At 42.1% G+C, this 21261-nt stretch overlaps 1 protein-coding gene across 1 annotated transcript in view; it reads left to right on the top strand.

The window, feature by feature from the left end:
- The window catches only part of Nlrp5 (NLR family, pyrin domain containing 5), a 270742-nt gene that overhangs the window by 124312 nt on the left and 125169 nt on the right, over window positions 1-21261 (top strand). Inside the window, exons 29-34 of the mRNA XM_087603010.1 lie at window positions 3141-3218; window positions 5299-5379; window positions 9953-10030; window positions 12112-12192; window positions 16766-16846; window positions 18928-19008. Coding sequence (XP_087459136.1) covers window positions 3141-3218; window positions 5299-5379; window positions 9953-10030; window positions 12112-12192; window positions 16766-16846; window positions 18928-19008 — 480 coding nt within the window. The remainder of the gene's footprint in view (window positions 1-3140; window positions 3219-5298; window positions 5380-9952; window positions 10031-12111; window positions 12193-16765; window positions 16847-18927; window positions 19009-21261) is intronic.

Genomic DNA, 21261 nt, shown 5'->3' with positions numbered 1-21261 from the left:
TGGTTTGATGTGGAAGTCCTTGATCCACTTGGACTTAAGCTTTGTACGGGGTGATAAGCATGGATCGATCTGCATTCTTCTACATGCTGACCTCCAGTTGAACCAGCATCATTTGCTGAAAATGCTATCTTTTTTTTTTCCATTGGATGGTTTTGGCTCCTTTGTCAAAAATCAAGTGACCATAGGTGTGTGGGTTCATTTCTGGGTCTTCAGTTCTATTCCACTGGTCTATCTGTCTGTCTCTGTACCAATACCATGCAATTTTTATCACTATTGCTCTGTAATACTGCTTGACTTCAGGGATAGTGATTTCGCCAGAAGTCCCTTTATTGTTGAGGATAGTTTTAGCTATCCTGGGTTTTTTGTTACTCCAGATGAATTTGCAAATTGTTCTGTCTAACTCTCTGAAGCATTGGATTGGTATTTTGATGGGGATTGCATTGAATCTGTAGATCGCATTTGGTAAAATGGCCATTTTTACTATGTTGATCCTGCCAATCCATGAGCATGGGAGATCTTTCCATCTTCTGATGTCTTCAATTTCTTTCTTCAGAGGCTTAAAGATCTTATCATACAGATCTTATACTTGCTTGTTCACAGTCACACCGAGGTATTTTTTTTTATTATTTGGGACTATTAGGAAGGGTGTCATTTCCCTAATTTCTTTCTCGGCTTGTTTCTCTTTTGTGTAGAGGAAGGCTACTGATTTATTTGAGTTAATTTTATACCCAGCCACTTTGCTGAAGTTGTTTATCAGCTGTAGTAGTTCTCTGGTGGAACTTTTGGGATCACTTAAATATACTATATCATATCATCTGCAATTAGTGATATTTTGACTTCTTCTTTTCTAATCTGTATCCCCTTGATCTCCTTTTGTTGTCTGATTGCTCTGGCTAGAACTTCAAGAACTATATTGAATAAGTAGGGAGAGAGTGGGCAGCCTTGTCTAGTCCCTGATTTTAGTGGGATTGCTTCAAGTTTCTCTCCATTTAGTTTAATGTTAGCTACTGGTTTGCTGTATATGGCTTTTACTATGTCTAGGTATGGGCCTTGAATTCCTATTCTTTCCAGGACTTTTATCATGAAGGGGTGTTGAATTTTGTCAAATGCTTTCTCAGCATCTAATGAAATGATCCTGTGGTTTTGTTGTTTCAGTTTGTTTAGATAATGGATCACGTTGATGGTTTTCCATATATGAAACCATCCCTGCATGCCTGGGATGAAGCCTACTTGATCATGGTGAATGATTGTTTTGATGTGATATTGGATTCGGTTTGCCAGAATTTTATTGAGTATTTTTGCGTTGATATCCATAAGGGAAATTGGTCTGAAGTTCTCTTTCTTTGTTGGGTGTTTGTGTGGTTTAGGTAAAAGAGTAATTGTGGCTTCATAGAAGGAATACGGTAGTGCTTCATCAGCTTCAATTTTGTGGAATAGTTTGGATAGTATTGGTGTGATGAGGTCTTCTGTGAAGGTCTGATAGAATTCTGCACGGAACCCGTCTGGACCTGGGCTCTTTTTGGTTGGGGGGCCTTTAATGACTGCTTCTATTTCATTAGGAGTTATGGGATTGTTTAACTGGTTTGTCTGTTCCTGATTTAACTTCGGTACCTCGTATCTATCTAGGAAATTGTCCATTTCCTGCAGATTTTCAAGTTTTGTTGAATATTGGCTTTTGTAGTAGGATCTGATGATTTTTTTAATTTCCTCTGATTCTGTAGTTATGTCTCCCTTTTCATTTCTGATTTTGTTAATTTGGACACACTCTCTGTGTCCTCTCGTTAGTCTGGCTAAGGGTTTATCTATCTTGTTGACTTTCTCAAAGAACCAACTTTTGGTTCTGTTGATACTTTCTATTGTCCTTTTTGTTTCTATTTGGTTGATTTCAGCCCTGAGTTTGATTATTTCCTGCCTTCTACTTCTACTGGGTGTATTTGATTCTTCTTGTTCTAGAGCTTTTAGGTGTGCTGTCAAGCTGCTGATATATGCTCTTTCCTGTTTCTTTCTGCAGGCACTCAGAGCTATGAGTTTTCCTCTTAGCACAGCTTTCATTGTGTCCCATAAGTTTTGATATGTTGTACTTCCTTTTCATTAAATTCTAAGAAGTCTTTAATTTCTTTCTTTATTTCTTCCTTGGCCAGGTTATCCTTGATGAGTAGAGCACTGTTAAAGTTCCATGTATATGTGGGCGTTCTTACCTTATTGTTATTGAAGACCAGCTTTAGCCCGCGGTGGTCTGATAGGACGCATGGGATTATTTCTATCTTTCTGTATCTGTTGAGGCCTGTTTTTATGACCCATTATATGGTCAATTTTAGAGAAAGTACCAGGAGGTGGAGAGACGCAGGTAAATCCTTTCCTTTTAGGATAGAATGTTCTATAAATATCTTTTAAGTCCATTTGGATCATGACTTCGCTTAGTCTGTCTATCTCTCTCTTCAATTTCTGCTTCCATGATTTGTCCATTGATGAGAGTGGGGTGTTGAAATCACCCACTATTATTGTGTGAGGTGCACTGTGTGCTTTGAGCTTTAGTAAGGTATCTTTTATGGATGTAGGTGCCCTTGTATTTGGACATCGATATCGAGGACTGAGAGATTGTCTTGGTGGATTATTCCTTTGATGAATATGAAGTGTCCTTCCTTGTCTTTTTTGATGACTTTTGGTTGAAAATTTATTCTTTTCAAAACCTAGTTACATTTCTAAAGAGGAAGTAGACAATCGGGAACATCTGTGCACCCACAACAAGACACACAAACCTGAAGACAACCCTAATTACAAGTATCAGTTACCCGCAAATTAAATCCCATACAAGCTGCTTCTACAGGTCAGAAATTGGAAGGAATTGGGGATGAATAACAAAGATGAACCTTAACTGCCTATGACCCAGCACCTTCTTGTGACACACACCCTAAGCCTCTCAAAAGAACTAGGAGGCAATGCACATGTTAGGATTCAAATGGGAGCATCTTTGCCTCGCTCTACTGCCTTACCGTGCTTGAGAGACAAAGGGCCTGACAACAAAGGCTATAAGGATATAACCTTAGCAGAAGCTTGCCTTAATACTCTATGTAGTTTGAACATGAACTGTTCTTATCCCAACATGGGCAATAAGTTATTAACTCTATCTTTTGTTACAGAAAGCACAACTCCTCCAAAAAAAGATGACAAAGCAACCCCGAAGGAAGAAGGATCAGAGAAGGAACAGAAATCACCAGGTTTGCAGGAGGGGTGGGATGTAAAGATGGTTAAACTTACAGACACATGCTGTGTAGGTTTCTGTCAGGTGAGTTAGACCTCCATATTCTTCTGTGCGCTCAGGCAGGTTGGAGTTGATTTCAGGGCACCCACATCAGGTGGCTCAGAGCTGGGTATATAAATTCATCTCCAAGAAACCCAAAACCTCTGTCCTCTACTGCCAAAAGGCTCATACACACCCACTCATAGGCATGAAATTAAAGTTAAAAATAAGTCTTTGTTTTAAGGTAGATGTTTCCTGATCAAGGACACCTGAGTTGACCTCTGGCACCAACATCAACATGACACACATGTTGATCAACATTAACACTGATCTCATACCACACATATATGTACAGGTTAATTTTTCTACTTACCGACAGAGAGGTGTGGGAGGGTAATGTTGGGTTTCTCAGCACTAGGTGACAGCTCTCTGTGCCTGTCCTTTAACAGCTATCCCCATTGGGCGACATGTTGCTTCTTTCAGGGTATATGACTTTCAATGTGTCTCCTAGATATGTGGAGTGCTAGTTCTTGGTTCCATTGGTTTGTATCATAAATTTTAAAATTGCCTTGACAATTTCATAGAGGGAAATGATCACCTACGTTACTGATATGCACGGCATTAAGTTGCATCTGTGTTTGGGTATATAACTGTTAATAAGGTTGAAACTGGAGGCTTGTCTTGCTCAGTAAAGAAATGCTTTCTGTGCTTGGGCCAGAGTTCCATTCCCATAACCTATCTAGATGGGCTGGTGGGAGGGGCATGTGACTATAAAACAACCACCAAGGAGGCAGAGACAAGGAGGATCCCTGCTGCTTGCTGCCCAGCCCAGGCTACCATGGTGAGATCCAGGTTTAGTGAGACTCTCCAAAACTAAGATTGGAGACAAGAGACAGGGCCCGGAGGGTCAACATCACTTGCCTACTGTTTTGGAGAATGCAAAATCAGTTTTCAGTTCTCACATGCCAGCCCATATCCATAAGTCTAGTGTCAAGGAATTTGCCCTCTTGTAGTCTAAGTAGGCATAGCCTGCCTGGCACAGGGTACAGCGACATCCGTACAGGAAGAGCATTCTTAAAGATAAATACATCTTTAGAAGTTAAGACTGAGAGTGACTGAGAAAGACATGAAAAGTCAACCTATGGTCCACCGATGGTCACAGAATTTGCACATGGACCTGCCAGCGTGCATGTACACACAGAGCCGTGGCAACTAAGAGGAGGAGCTGCTGCAGAGCAGCAACTCCAAATGCTGATACTTCCTCAGGAGCCCGCACCCAAACTATTATACATTTTTAAGTGTCTGACGTTTGCACAGGGAGTCTCAGCTGCATGATTTCATGTGCCCAGCAGCTCCGTCATGTCCAAAGGATAGCAGTTCATATCTCTCCTCCCCACCCTCTGTTCCCTCAGGATTGGCAGCTCATAGAGATGGTATCTCTGCTTTGAAGAGTAAAATCCTGTTCCCCTTATAGCACACACATAGAAGTGGCTCACAGCTGCCTTTAACTCCAGTTCCACAGAGCTCAATGTCCTGTTCTGGCTCCCTAGGGCACCTGTGTGATACATGGACATGTCCCAAACAATAAAATGTATTCTTTTCCAAACCTAGTTACATTTCTAAAGAGGAGGTAGACAATCGGGAGCATCTGTGCACCCACAACAAAACACACAAACCTGAAGACAACTCTAATTACAAGTATCAGTTACCCGCAAATTAAATCTCATACAAGCTGTTTCCACAGGTCAGAAATTGGAAGGAATTGGGGATGAATAACAAAGATGAACCTTAACTACCTATGACCCAGCTCCTCCTTGTGTGACACCCACCCTAAGCCTCTCAAAGGAACTAGGAGATAATGCACATGTTAGGGTTCAGATGTGAGCATCTTTGCCTCTCTCTACTGCCTTACTGTACTTGAGAGACATAGGGCCTGACATCAAATTCTATATGGATATCACCTGAGCAGAAGCTTGCCTAACACTCTCTGTCGTTCGGACATGAACCGTTTCATCCCAACATGGGCAATAAGTCATTAACTCTTTGTTTTGTTCCAGAAAGCCCAACAACTCCTCCAAAAAAAGATGATAAAGCAACCCCGAAGGAAGAAGGATCAGAGGAGGAACAGAAATCACCAGGTTTGCAGGAGGGGTGGGCTGTAAAGATGGTTACACTTACAGCCACATGCTGTGTAGGTTTCTGTCAGGTGAGTTAGACCTCCATATTCCTCTGTGCGCTCATGCAGGTTGGAGTTGATTTAAGGGCACCCACATCAGGTGGCTCAGAGCTGGGTGTAAATTCATCTCCAAGAAACCCAACACCTCTGTCCTCTGCTGGCAAAAGGCTCATACATACCCACACATAGGCATGAAGTTAAAGTTAAAAATAAGGCTTTGTTTCAAGGTAGATGTTTCCTGATCAAGGACACCTGAAGTTGACCTCTGGCACCAACATCAACATGACACACATGTTGATCAACATTAACAGTGATCACATACCACACACATATGTACAAGGTTACTTTCTCTACTTGTCGACACAGAGGTGTGGGAGGGTAATGTTGGGTTTCTCAGCACTCGGTGACAGGTCTCTGTGCCTGTCCTTTAACAGCTCTCCCCATTGGGCTACATGTTGATTTTCTCATGGTATGTGATATATATACATATATATCTTCATTACCTTGAGTATTTTTTATTTACATTCCGATTGTTATTCCCATTCCCGGTGTCCAGGCCAACTTTCCCTAACCTCTGCCCCTCCCCGTCCCCCTCTATATATGTGTTCCCCTCCTATCCTCCCCCCATTACCACCCTCCCCCCAACAATCACATTCACTAGGTGTTCAGTCTTGGCAGGACCAAGGGCTTCCCCTTCCACTGCTGCTCTTACTAGGCTATTCATTGCTACCTATGAGGTTAGAGTACAGGGTCAGTCCATGTAGAGTCTTTGGGTAGTGACTCAGTCCCTGGAAGCTCTGGTTGCTTGCATTGTTGTTCATCTGGGGTCTCGAGCCCCTTCAAGATCTTCAGTCCTTTCTCTGATTCCTTCAACGGGGGTCCTGTTCTCAGTTCAGTGTTTTGCTGCTGGCTTTCGCCTTTGTATTTGCTGTATTCTGGCTGTGTCTCTCAGGAGACATGTACATCCGGTACCTGTCGGCCTGCACTTCTCTGCTTCATCCATCTTGTCTAATTGGGTGGCTGTATATGTATGGACCACATGTGGGGCAGGCTCTGAATGGGTTGAACCCCATTTTTTAATAGGGTTATTTGTCTCCCTGCGGTCTAACTTCTTGAGTTCTTTGTGTATTTTGGGTATAAGCCCTCTGTCTGTTGTAGGATTGGTAAAGAGCTTTTCCCAATCTGTTGGTTGCCATTTTGTCCTAACCACAGTGCCCTTGGCCTTACAGAAGCTTGCAGTTTTAGGAGATCCCATTTGTCGATTCTTGATCTTAGAGCATAAGCCATTGGTGTTTGGTTTGGTTTGGTTTGGTTTGGTTTTTTCAGGAAATTTTCTCCAGTCTCCATGTGTTCGAGAGTCTTCCCCACTTTTTCTTCTATTAGTTTGAGTGTATCTGGTTTGATGTGGAAGTCCTTGATCCACTTGGACTTAAGCTTTGTACGGGGTGATAAGCATGGATCGATCTGCATTCTTCTACATGCTGACCTCCAGTTGAACCAGCATCATTTGCTGAAAATGCTATCTTTTTTTTTTCCATTGGATGGTTTTGGCTCCTTTGTCAAAAATCAAGTGACCATAGGTGTGTGGGTTCATTTCTGGGTCTTCAGTTCTATTCCACTGGTCTATCTGTCTGTCTCTGTACCAATACCATGCAATTTTTATCACTATTGCTCTGTAATACTGCTTGACTTCAGGGATAGTGATTTCGCCAGAAGTCCCTTTATTGTTGAGGATAGTTTTAGCTATCCTGGGTTTTTTGTTACTCCAGATGAATTTGCAAATTGTTCTGTCTAACTCTCTGAAGCATTGGATTGGTATTTTGATGGGGATTGCATTGAATCTGTAGATCGCATTTGGTAAAATGGCCATTTTTACTATGTTGATCCTGCCAATCCATGAGCATGGGAGATCTTTCCATCTTCTGATGTCTTCAATTTCTTTCTTCAGAGGCTTAAAGATCTTATCATACAGATCTTATACTTGCTTGTTCACAGTCACACCGAGGTATTTTTTTTTATTATTTGGGACTATTAGGAAGGGTGTCATTTCCCTAATTTCTTTCTCGGCTTGTTTCTCTTTTGTGTAGAGGAAGGCTACTGATTTATTTGAGTTAATTTTATACCCAGCCACTTTGCTGAAGTTGTTTATCAGCTGTAGTAGTTCTCTGGTGGAACTTTTGGGATCACTTAAATATACTATATCATATCATCTGCAATTAGTGATATTTTGACTTCTTCTTTTCTAATCTGTATCCCCTTGATCTCCTTTTGTTGTCTGATTGCTCTGGCTAGAACTTCAAGAACTATATTGAATAAGTAGGGAGAGAGTGGGCAGCCTTGTCTAGTCCCTGATTTTAGTGGGATTGCTTCAAGTTTCTCTCCATTTAGTTTAATGTTAGCTACTGGTTTGCTGTATATGGCTTTTACTATGTCTAGGTATGGGCCTTGAATTCCTATTCTTTCCAGGACTTTTATCATGAAGGGGTGTTGAATTTTGTCAAATGCTTTCTCAGCATCTAATGAAATGATCCTGTGGTTTTGTTGTTTCAGTTTGTTTAGATAATGGATCACGTTGATGGTTTTCCATATATGAAACCATCCCTGCATGCCTGGGATGAAGCCTACTTGATCATGGTGAATGATTGTTTTGATGTGATATTGGATTCGGTTTGCCAGAATTTTATTGAGTATTTTTGCGTTGATATCCATAAGGGAAATTGGTCTGAAGTTCTCTTTCTTTGTTGGGTGTTTGTGTGGTTTAGGTAAAAGAGTAATTGTGGCTTCATAGAAGGAATACGGTAGTGCTTCATCAGCTTCAATTTTGTGGAATAGTTTGGATAGTATTGGTGTGATGAGGTCTTCTGTGAAGGTCTGATAGAATTCTGCACGGAACCCGTCTGGACCTGGGCTCTTTTTGGTTGGGGGGCCTTTAATGACTGCTTCTATTTCATTAGGAGTTATGGGATTGTTTAACTGGTTTGTCTGTTCCTGATTTAACTTCGGTACCTCGTATCTATCTAGGAAATTGTCCATTTCCTGCAGATTTTCAAGTTTTGTTGAATATTGGCTTTTGTAGTAGGATCTGATGATTTTTTTAATTTCCTCTGATTCTGTAGTTATGTCTCCCTTTTCATTTCTGATTTTGTTAATTTGGACACACTCTCTGTGTCCTCTCGTTAGTCTGGCTAAGGGTTTATCTATCTTGTTGACTTTCTCAAAGAACCAACTTTTGGTTCTGTTGATACTTTCTATTGTCCTTTTTGTTTCTATTTGGTTGATTTCAGCCCTGAGTTTGATTATTTCCTGCCTTCTACTTCTACTGGGTGTATTTGATTCTTCTTGTTCTAGAGCTTTTAGGTGTGCTGTCAAGCTGCTGATATATGCTCTTTCCTGTTTCTTTCTGCAGGCACTCAGAGCTATGAGTTTTCCTCTTAGCACAGCTTTCATTGTGTCCCATAAGTTTTGATATGTTGTACTTCCTTTTCATTAAATTCTAAGAAGTCTTTAATTTCTTTCTTTATTTCTTCCTTGGCCAGGTTATCCTTGATGAGTAGAGCACTGTTAAAGTTCCATGTATATGTGGGCGTTCTTACCTTATTGTTATTGAAGACCAGCTTTAGCCCGCGGTGGTCTGATAGGACGCATGGGATTATTTCTATCTTTCTGTATCTGTTGAGGCCTGTTTTTATGACCCATTATATGGTCAATTTTAGAGAAAGTACCAGGAGGTGGAGAGACGCAGGTAAATCCTTTCCTTTTAGGATAGAATGTTCTATAAATATCTTTTAAGTCCATTTGGATCATGACTTCGCTTAGTCTGTCTATCTCTCTCTTCAATTTCTGCTTCCATGATTTGTCCATTGATGAGAGTGGGGTGTTGAAATCACCCACTATTATTGTGTGAGGTGCACTGTGTGCTTTGAGCTTTAGTAAGGTATCTTTTATGGATGTAGGTGCCCTTGTATTTGGACATCGATATCGAGGACTGAGAGATTGTCTTGGTGGATTATTCCTTTGATGAATATGAAGTGTCCTTCCTTGTCTTTTTTGATGACTTTTGGTTGAAAATTTATTCTTTTCAAAACCTAGTTACATTTCTAAAGAGGAAGTAGACAATCGGGAACATCTGTGCACCCACAACAAGACACACAAACCTGAAGACAACCCTAATTACAAGTATCAGTTACCCGCAAATTAAATCCCATACAAGCTGCTTCTACAGGTCAGAAATTGGAAGGAATTGGGGATGAATAACAAAGATGAACCTTAACTGCCTATGACCCAGCACCTTCTTGTGACACACACCCTAAGCCTCTCAAAAGAACTAGGAGGCAATGCACATGTTAGGATTCAAATGGGAGCATCTTTGCCTCGCTCTACTGCCTTACCGTGCTTGAGAGACAAAGGGCCTGACAACAAAGGCTATAAGGATATAACCTTAGCAGAAGCTTGCCTTAATACTCTATGTAGTTTGAACATGAACTGTTCTTATCCCAACATGGGCAATAAGTTATTAACTCTATCTTTTGTTACAGAAAGCACAACTCCTCCAAAAAAAGATGACAAAGCAACCCCGAAGGAAGAAGGATCAGAGAAGGAACAGAAATCACCAGGTTTGCAGGAGGGGTGGGATGTAAAGATGGTTAAACTTACAGACACATGCTGTGTAGGTTTCTGTCAGGTGAGTTAGACCTCTATATTCTTCTGTGCGCTCAGGCAGGTTGGAGTTGATTTCAGGGCACCCACATCAGGTGGCTCAGAGCTGGGTATATAAATTCATCTCCAAGAAACCCAAAACCTCTGTCCTCTACTGCCAAAAGGCTCATACATACCCACTCATAGGCATGAAATTAAAGTTAAAAATAAGTCTTTGTTTTAAGGTAGATGTTTCCTGATCAAGGACACCTGAGTTGACCTCTGGCACCAACATCAACATGACACACATGTTGATCAACATTAACACTGATCTCATACCACACATATATGTACAGGTTAATTTTTCTACTTACCGACAGAGAGGTGTGGGAGGGTAATGTTGGGTTTCTCAGCACTAGGTGACAGCTCTCTGTGCCTGTCCTTTAACAGCTATCCCCATTGGGCGACATGTTGCTTCTTTCAGGGTATATGACTTTCAATGTGTCTCCTAGATATGTGGAGTGCTAGTTCTTGGTTCCATTGGTTTGTATCATAAATTTTAAAATTGCCTTGACAATTTCATAGAGGGAAATGATCACCTACGTTACTGATATGCACGGCATTAAGTTGCATCTGTGTTTGGGTATATAACTGTTAATAAGGTTGAAACTGGAGGCTTGTCTTGCTCAGTAAAGAAATGCTTTCTGTGCTTGGGCCAGAGTTCCATTCCCATAACCTATCTAGATGGGCTGGTGGGAGGGGCATGTGACTATAAAACAACCACCAAGGAGGCAGAGACAAGGAGGATCCCTGCTGCTTGCTGCCCAGCCCAGGCTACCATGGTGAGATCCAGGTTTAGTGAGACTCTCCAAAACTAAGATTGGAGACAAGAGACAGGGCCCGGAGGGTCAACATCACTTGCCTACTGTTTTGGAGAATGCAAAATCAGTTTTCAGTTCTCACATGCCAGCTCATATCCGTAAGTCTAGTGTCAAGGAATTTGCCCTCTTGTAGTCTAAGTAGGCATAGCCTGCCTGGCACAGGGTACAGCGACATCCGTACAGGAAGAGCATTCTTAAAGATAAATACATCTTTAGAAGTTAAGACTGAGAGTGACTGAGAAAGACATGAAAAGTCAACCTATGGTCCACCGATGGTCACAGAATTTGCACATGGACCTGCCAGCGTGCATGTACACACAGAGCCGTGGCAACTAAGAGGAGGAGCTGCTGCAGAGCAGCAACTCCAAATGCTGATACTTCCTCAGGAGCCCGCACCCAAACTATTATACATTTTTAAGTGTCTGACGTTTGCACAGGGAGTCTCAGCTGCATGATTTCATGTGCCCAGCAGCTCCGTCATGTCCAAAGGATAGCAGTTCATATCTCTCCTCCCCACCCTCTGTTCCCTCAGGATTGGAAGCTCATAGAGATGGTATCTCTGCTTTGAAGAGTAAAATCCTGTTCCCCTTATAGCACACACATAGAAGTGGCTCACAGCTGCCTTTAACTCCAGTTCCACAGAGCTCAATGTCCTGTTCTGGCTCCCTAGGGCACCTGTGTGAATACATGGACATGTCCCAAACAATAAAATGTATTCTTTTCCAAACCTAGTTACATTTCTAAAGAGGAGGTAGACAATCGGGAGCATCTGTGCACCCACAACAAGACACACAAACCTGAAGACAACTCTAATTACAAGTATCAGTTACCCGCAAATTAAATCTCATACAAGCTGCTTCTACAGGTCAGAAATTGGAAGGAATTGGGGATGAATAACAAAGATGAACCTTAACTACCTATGACCCAGCTCCTCCTTGTGTGACACCCACCCTAAGCCTCTCAAAGGAACTAGGAGATAATGCACATGTTAGGGTTCATATGTGAGCATCTTTGCCTCTCTCTACTGCCTTACTGTACTTGAGAGACATAGGGCCTGACATCAAATTCTATATGGATATCACCTGAGCAGAAGCTTGCCTAACACTCTCTGTCGTTCGGACATGAACCGTTTCATCCCAACATGGGCAATAAGTCATTAACTCTTTGTTTTGTTCCAGAAAGCCCAACAACTCCTCCAAAAAAAGATGATAAAGCAACCCCGAAGGAAGAAGGATCAGAGGAGGAACAGAAATCACCAGGTTTGCAGGAGGGGTGGGCTGTAAAGATGGTTACACTTACAGCCACATGCTGTGTAGGTTTCTGTCAGGTGAGTTAGACCTCCATATTCCTCTGTGCGCTCATGCAGGTTGGAGTTGATTTAAGGGCACCCACATCAGGTGGCTCAGAGCTGGGTGTAAGTTCATCTCCAAGAAACCCAACACCTCTGTCCTCTGCTGGCAAAAGGCTCATACATACCCACACATAGGCATGAAGTTAAAGTTAAAAATAAGGCTTTGTTTCAAGGTAGATGTTTCCTGATCAAGGACACCTGAAGTTGACCTCTGGCACCAACATCAACATGACACACATGTTGATCAACATTAACAGTGATCACATACCACACACATATGTACAAGGTTAATTTCTCTACTTGTCGACACAGAGGTGTGGGAGGGTAATGTTGGGTTTCTCAGCACTCGGTGACAGGTCTCTGTGCCTGTCCTTTAACAGCTCTCCCCATTGGGCTACATGTTGATTTTCTCATGGTATGTGATATATATACATATATATCTTCATTACCTTGAGTATTTTTTATTTACATTCCGATTGTTATTCCCATTCCCGGTTTCCAGGCCAACTTTCCCTAACCTCTGCCCCTCCCCGTCCCCCTCTATATATGTGTTCCCCTCCTATCCTCCCCCCATTACCACCCTCCCCCCAACAATCACGTTCACTAGGTGTTCAGTCTTGGCAGGACCAAGGGCTTCCCCTTCCACTGCTGCTCTTACTAGGCTATTCATTGCTACCTATGAGGTTAGAGTACAGGGTCAGTCCATGTATAGTCTTTGGGTAGTGACTCAGTCCCTGGAAGCTCTGGTTGCTTGCATTGTTGTTCATCTGGGGTCTCGAGCCCCTTCAAGATCTTCAGTCCTTTCTCTGATTCCTTCAACGGGGGTCCTGTTCTCAGTTCAGTGGTTTGCTGCTGGCTTTCGCCTTTGTATTTGCTGTATTCTGGCTGTGTCTCTCAGGAGACATCTACATCCGGTTCCTGTCGGCCTGCACTTCTCTGCTTCATCCATCTTGTCTAATTGGGTGGCTGTATATGTATGGGCCACATGTGGGGCAGGCTCTGAATGGGTTGAACACCATTTTTTAATAGGGTTATTTGTCTCCCTGCGGTCTAACTTCTTGAGTTCTTTGTGTATTTTGGGTATAAGCCCTCTGTCTTGTTGTAGGATTGGTAAAGAGCTTTTCCCAATCTGTTGGTTGCCATTTTGTCCTAACCACAGTGCCCTTGGCCTTACAGAAGCTTTGCAGTTTTAGGAGATCCCATTTGTCCATTCTTGATCTTAGAGCATAAGCCATTGGTGTTTGGTTTGGTTTGGTTTGGTTTGGTTTTTTCAGGAAATTTTCTCCAGTCTCCATGTGTTCGAGAGTCTTCCCCACTTTTTCTTCTATTAGTTTGAGTGTATCTGGTTTGATGTGGAGGTCCTTGATCCACTTGGACTTAAGCTTTGTACGGGGTGATAAGCATGGATCGATCTGCATTCTTCTACATGCTGACCTCCAGTTGAACCAGCATCATTTGCTGAAAATGCTATCTTTTTTTTTCCATTGGATGGTTTTGGCTCCTTTGTCAAAAATCAAGTGACCATAGGTGTGTGGGATCATTTCTGGGTCTTCAGTTCTATTCCACTGGTCTATCTGTCTGTCTCTGTACCAATACCATGCAGTTTTTATCACTATTGCTCTGTAATACTGCTTGACTTCAGGGATAGTGATTTCCCCAGAAGTCCCTTTATTGTTGAGGATAGTTTTAGCTATCCTGGGTTTTTTGTTACTCCAGATGAATTTGCAAATTGTTCTGTCTAACTCTCTGAAGCATTGGATTGGTATTTTGATGGGGATTGCATTGAATCTGTAGATCGCATTTGGTAAAATGGCCATTTTTACTATGTTGATCCTGCCAATCCATGAGCATGGGAGATCTTTCCATCTTCTGATGTCTTCAATTTCTTTCTTCAGAGGCTTAAAGATCTTATCATACAGATCTTTTACTTGCTTGGTCACAGTCACACCGAGGTATTTTTTTTATTATTTGGGACTATTAGGAAGGGTGTCGTTTCCCTAATTTCTTTCTCGGCTTGTTTCTCTTTTGTGTAGAGGAAGGCTACTGATTTATTTGAGTTAATTTTATACCCAGCCACTTTGCTGAAGTTGTTTATCAGCTGTAGTAGTTCTCTGGTGGAACTTTTGGGATCACTTAAATATACTATATCCTATCATCTGCAATTAGTGATATTTTGACTTCTTCTTTTCTAATCTGTATCCCCTTGATCTCCTTTTGTTGTCTGATTGCTCTGGCTAGAACTTCAAGAACTATATTGAATAAGTAGGGAGAGAGTGGGCAGCCTTGTCTAGTCCCTGATTTTAGTGGGATTGCTTCAAGTTTCTCTCCATTTAGTTTAATGTTAGCTACTGGTTTGCTTTATATGGCTTTTACTATGTCTAGGTATGGGCCTTGAATTCCTATTCTTTCCAGGACTTTTATCATGAAGGGGTGTTGAATTTTGTCAAATGCTTTCTCAGCATCTAATGAAATGATCCTGTGGTTTTGTTGTTTCAGTTTGTTTAGATAATGGATCACGTTGATGGTTTTCCATATATGAAACCATCCCTGCATGCCTGGGATGAAGCCTACTTGATCATGGTGAATGATTGTTTTGATGTGATATTGGATTCGGTTTGCCAGAATTTTATTGAGTATTTTTGCGTTGATATCCATAAGGGAAATTGGTCTGAAGTTCTCTTTCTTTGTTGGGTCTTTGTGTGGTTTAGGTAAAAGAGTAATTGTGGCTTCATAGAAGGAATACGGTAGCGCTTCATCAGCTTCAATTTTGTGGAATAGTTTGGACAGTATTGGTGTGATGAGGTCTTCTGTGAAGGTCTGATAGAATTCTGCACGGAACCCGTCTGGACCTGGGCTCTTTTTGGTTGGGAGGCCTTTAATGACTGCTTCTATTTCATTAGGAGTTATGGGATTGTTTAACTGGTTTGTCTGTTCCTGATTTAATTTCGGTACCTCGTATCTGTCTAGGAAATTGTCCATTTCCTGCAGATTTTCAAGTTTTGTTGAATATTGGCTTTTGTAGTAGGATCTGATGATTTTTTTAATTTCCTCTGATTCTGTAGTTATGTCTCCCTTTTCATTTCTGATTTTGTTAATTTGGACACACTCTCTGTGTCCTCTCGTTAGTCTGGCTAAGGGTTTATCTATCTTGTTGACTTTCTCAAAGAACCAACTTTTGGTTCTGTTGATTCTTTCTATGGTCCTTTTTGTTTCTATTTGGTTGATTTCAGCCCTGAGTTTGATTATTTCCTGCCTTCTACTTCTACAGGGTGTATTTGCTTCTTCTTGTTCTAGAGCTTTTAGGTGTGCTGTCAAGCTGCTGATATATGCTCTTTCCTGTTTCTTTCTGCAGGCACTCAGAGCTATGAGTTTTCCTCTTAGCACAGCTTTCATTGTGTCCCATAAGTTTTGATATGTTGTACTTCCTTTTCATTAAATTCTAAGAAGTCTTTAATTTCTTTCTTTATTTCTTCCTTGGCCAGGTTATCCTTGATGAGTAGAGCACTGTTAAAGTTCCATGTATATGTGGGCGTTCTTACCTTATTGTTATTGAAGACCAGCTTTAGCCCGCGGTGGTCTGATAGGACGCATGGGATTATTTCTATCTTTCTGTATCTGTTGAGGCCTGTTTTTATGACCCATTATATGGTCAATTTTAGAGAAAGTACCAGGAGGTGGTGAGACGCAGGTAAATCCTTTCCTTTTAGGATAGAATGTTCTATAAATATCTTTTAAGTCCATTTGGATCATGACTTCGCTTAGTCTGTCTATGTCTCTCTTCAATTTCTGCTTCCATGATTTGTCCATTGATGAGAGTGGGGTGTTGAAATCACCCACTATTATTGTGTGAGGTGCACTGTGTGCTTTGAGTGTTAGTAAGGTATCTTTTATGGATGTAGGTGCCCTTGTATTTGGACATCGATATCGAGGACTGAGAGATTGTCTTGGTGGATTATTCCTTTGATGAATATGAAGTGTCCTTCCTTGTCTTTTTTGATGACTTTTGGTTGAAAATGTATTCTTTTCAAAACCTAGTTACATTTCTAAAGAGGAAGTAGACAATCGGGAACATCTGTGCACCCACAACAAGACACACAAACCTGAAGACAACCCTAATTACAAGTATCAGTTACCCGCAAATTAAATCCCATACAAGCTGCTTCTACAGGTCAGAAATTGGAAGGAATTGGGGATGAATAACAAAGATGAACCTTAACTGCCTATGACCCAGCACCTCCTTGTGACACACACCCTAAGCCTCTCAAAAGAACTAGGAGGCAATGCACATGTTAGGATTCAAATGGGAGCATCTTTGCCTCGCTCTACTGCCTTACCGTGCTTGAGAGACAAAGGGCCTGACAACAAAGGCTATAAGGATATAACCTTAGCAGAAGCTTGCCTTAATACTCTATGTAGTTTGAACATGAACTGTTCTTATCCCAACATGGGCAATAAGTTATTAACTCTATCTTTTGTTACAGAAAGCACAACAACTCCTCCAAAAAAAGATGACAAAGCAACCCCGGAGGAAGAAGGATCAGAGAAGGAACAGAAATCACCAGGTTTGCAGGAGGGGTGGGATGTAAAGATGGTTAAACTTACAGACACATGCTGTGTAGGTTTCTGTCAGGTGAGTTAGACCTCCATATTCTTCTGTGCGCTCAGGCAGGTTGGAGTTGATTTCAGGGCACCCACATCAGGTGGCTCAGAGCTGGGTATATAAATTCATCTCCAAGAAACCCAACACCTCTGTCCTCTACTGCCAAAAGGCTCATACATACCCACTCATAGGCATGAAATTAAAGTTAAAAATAAGTCTTTGTTTTAAGGTAGATGTTTCCTGATCAAGGACACCTGAGTTGACCTCTGGCACCAACATCAACATGACACACATGTTGATCAACATTAACACTGATCTCATACCACACACATATGTACAGGTTAATTTTTCTACTTACCGACAGAGAGGTGTGGGAGGGTAATGTTGGGTTTCTCAGCACTAGGTGACAGCTCTCTGTGCCTGTCCTTTAACAGCTATCCCCATTGGGCGACATGTTGCTTCTTTCAGGGTATATGACTTTCAATGTGTCTCCTAGATAGGTGGAGTGCTAGTTCTTGGTTCCATTGGTTTGTATCATAAATTTTAAAATTGCCTTGACAATTTCATAGAGGGAAATGATCACCTACGTTACTGATATGCACGGCATTAAGTTGCATCTGTGTTTGGGTATATAACTGTTAATAAGGTTGAAACTGGAGGCTTGTCTTGCTCAGTAAAGAAATGCTTTCTGTGCTTGGGCCAGAGTTCCATTCCCATAACCTATCTAGATGGGCTGGTGGGAGGGGCATGTGACTATAAAACAACCACCAAGGAGGCAGAGACAAGGAGGATCCCTGCTGCTTGCTGCCCAGCCCAGGCTACCATGGTGAGATCCAGGTTTAGTGAGACTCTCCAAAACTAAGATTGGAGACAAGAGACAGGGCCCGGAGGGTCAACATCACTTGCCTACTGTTTTGGAGAATGCAAAATCAGTTTTCAGTTCTCACATGCCAGCCCATATCCGTAAGTCTAGTGTCAAGGAATTTGCCCTCTTGTAGTCTAAGTAGGCATAGCCTGCCTGGCACAGGGTACAGCGACATCCGTACAGGAAGAGCATTCTTAAAGATAAATACATCTTTAGAAGTTAAGACTGAGAGTGACTGAGAAAGACATGAAAAGTCAACCTATGGTCCACCGATGGTCACAGAATTTGCACATGGACCTGCCAGCGTGCATGTACACACAGAGCCGTGGCAACTAAGAGGAGGAGCTGCTGCAGAGCAGCAACTCCAAATGCTGATACTTCCTCAGGAGCCCGCACCCAAACTATTATACATTTTTAAGTGTCTGACGTTTGCACAGGGAGTCTCAGCTGCATGATTTCATGTGCCCAGCAGCTCCGTCATGTCCAAAGGATAGCAGTTCATATCTCTCCTCCCCACCCTCTGTTCCCTCAGGATTGGAAGCTCATAGAGATGGTATCTCTGCTTTGAAGAGTAAAATCCTGTTCCCCTTATAGCACACACATAGAAGTGGCTCACAGCTGCCTTTAACTCCAGTTCCACAGAGCTCAATGTCCTGTTCTGGCTCCCTAGGGCACCTGTGTGAATACATGGACATGTCCCAAACAATAAAATGTATTCTTTTCCAAACCTAGTTACATTTCTAAAGAGGAGGTAGACAATCGGGAGCATCTGTGCACCCACAACAAGACACACAAACCTGAAGACAACTCTAATTACAAGTATCAGTTACCCGCAAATTAAATCTCATACAAGCTGCTTCTACAGGTCAGAAATTGGAAGGAATTGGGGATGAATAACAAAGATGAACCTTAACTACCTATGACCCAGCTCCTCCTTGTGTGACACCCACCCTAAGCCTCTCAAAGGAACTAGGAGATAATGCACATGTTAGGGTTCATATGTGAGCATCTTTGCCTCTCTCTACTGCCTTACTGTACTTGAGAGACATAGGGCCTGACATCAAATTCTATATGGATATCACCTGAGCAGAAGCTTGCCTAACACTCTCTGTCGTTCGGACATGAACCGTTTCATCCCAACATGGGCAATAAGTCATTAACTCTTTGTTTTGTTCCAGAAAGCCCAACAACTCCTCCAAAAAAAGATGATAAAGCAACCCCGAAGGAAGAAGGATCAGAGGAGGAACAGAAATCACCAGGTTTGCAGGAGGGGTGGGCTGTAAAGATGGTTACACTTACAGCCACATGCTGTGTAGGTTTCTGTCAGGTGAGTTAGACCTCCATATTCCTCTGTGCGCTCATGCAGGTTGGAGTTGATTTAAGGGCACCCACATCAGGTGGCTCAGAGCTGGGTGTAAGTTCATCTCCAAGAAACCCAACACCTCTGTCCTCTGCTGGCAAAAGGCTCATACATACCCACACATAGGCATGAAGTTAAAGTTAAAAATAAGGCTTTGTTTCAAGGTAGATGTTTCCTGATCAAGGACACCTGAAGTTGACCTCTGGCACCAACATCAACATGACACACATGTTGATCAACATTAACAGTGATCACATACCACACACATATGTACAAGGTTAATTTCTCTACTTGTCGACACAGAGGTGTGGGAGGGTAATGTTGGGTTTCTCAGCACTCGGTGACAGGTCTCTGTGCCTGTCCTTTAACAGCTCTCCCCATTGGGCTACATGTTGATTTTCTCATGGTATGTGATATATATACATATATATCTTCATTACCTTGAGTATTTTTTATTTACATTCCGATTGTTATTCCCATTCCCGGTTTCCAGGCCAACTTTCCCTAACCTCTGCCCCTCCCCGTCCCCCTCTATATATGTGTTCCCCTCCTATCCTCCCCCCATTACCACCCTCCCCCCAACAATCACGTTCACTAGGTGTTCAGTCTTGGCAGGACCAAGGGCTTCCCCTTCCACTGCTGCTCTTACTAGGCTATTCATTGCTACCTATGAGGTTAGAGTACAGGGTCAGTCCATGTATAGTCTTTGGGTAGTGACTCAGTCCCTGGAAGCTCTGGTTGCTTGCATTGTTGTTCATCTGGGGTCTCGAGCCCCTTCAAGATCTTCAGTCCTTTCTCTGATTCCTTCAACGGGGGTCCTGTTCTCAGTTCAGTGGTTTGCTGCTGGCTTTCGCCTTTGTATTTGCTGTATTCTGGCTGTGTCTCTCAGGAGACATCTACATCCGGTTCCTGTCGGCCTGCACTTCTCTGCTTCATCCATCTTGTCTAATTGGGTGGCTGTATATGTATGGGCCACATGTGGGGCAGGCTCTGAATGGGTTGAACACCATTTTTTAATAGGGTTATTTGTCTCCCTGCGGTCTAACTTCTTGAGTTCTTTGTGTATTTTGGGTATAAGCCCTCTGTCTTGTTGTAGGATTGGTAAAGAGCTTTTCCCAATCTGTTGGTTGCCATTTTGTCCTAACCACAGTGCCCTTGGCCTTACAGAAGCTTTGCAGTTTTAGGAGATCCCATTTGTCCATTCTTGATCTTAGAGCATAAGCCATTGGTGTTTGGTTTGGTTTGGTTTGGTTTGGTTTTTTCAGGAAATTTTCTCCAGTCTCCATGTGTTCGAGAGTCTTCCCCACTTTTTCTTCTATTAGTTTGAGTGTATCTGGTTTGATGTGGAGGTCCTTGATCCACTTGGACTTAAGCTTTGTACGGGGTGATAAGCATGGATCGATCTGCATTCTTCTACATGCTGACCTCCAGTTGAACCAGCATCATTTGCTGAAAATGCTATCTTTTTTTTTCCATTGGATGGTTTTGGCTCCTTTGTCAAAAATCAAGTGACCATAGGTGTGTGGGATCATTTCTGGGTCTTCAGTTCTATTCCACTGGTCTATCTGTCTGTCTCTGTACCAATACCATGCAGTTTTTATCACTATTGCTCTGTAATACTGCTTGACTTCAGGGATAGTGATTTCCCCAGAAGTCCCTTTATTGTTGAGGATAGTTTTAGCTATCCTGGGTTTTTTGTTACTCCAGATGAATTTGCAAATTGTTCTGTCTAACTCTCTGAAGCATTGGATTGGTATTTTGATGGGGATTGCATTGAATCTGTAGATCGCATTTGGTAAAATGGCCATTTTTACTATGTTGATCCTGCCAATCCATGAGCATGGGAGATCTTTCCATCTTCTGATGTCTTCAATTTCTTTCTTCAGAGGCTTAAAGATCTTATCATACAGATCTTTTACTTGCTTGGTCACAGTCACACCGAGGTATTTTTTTTATTATTTGGGACTATTAGGAAGGGTGTCGTTTCCCTAATTTCTTTCTCGGCTTGTTTCTCTTTTGTGTAGAGGAAGGCTACTGATTTATTTGAGTTAATTTTATAACCAGCCACTTTGCTGAAGTTGTTTATCAGCTGTAGTAGTTCTCTGGTGGAACTTTTGGGATCACTTAAATATACTATATCCTATCATCTGCA

This window comes from Rattus norvegicus, chromosome 1 (genome assembly GCF_021556685.1).
Source record: "Rattus norvegicus strain SHRSP/BbbUtx chromosome 1, alternate assembly SHRSP_T2T, whole genome shotgun sequence".
Taxonomy (NCBI): Eukaryota; Metazoa; Chordata; class Mammalia; order Rodentia; family Muridae; genus Rattus; species Rattus norvegicus.
The sequence above is the reverse complement of the archived record's forward strand: the minus strand, read 5'-3'. Positions and strand labels throughout refer to the sequence as shown.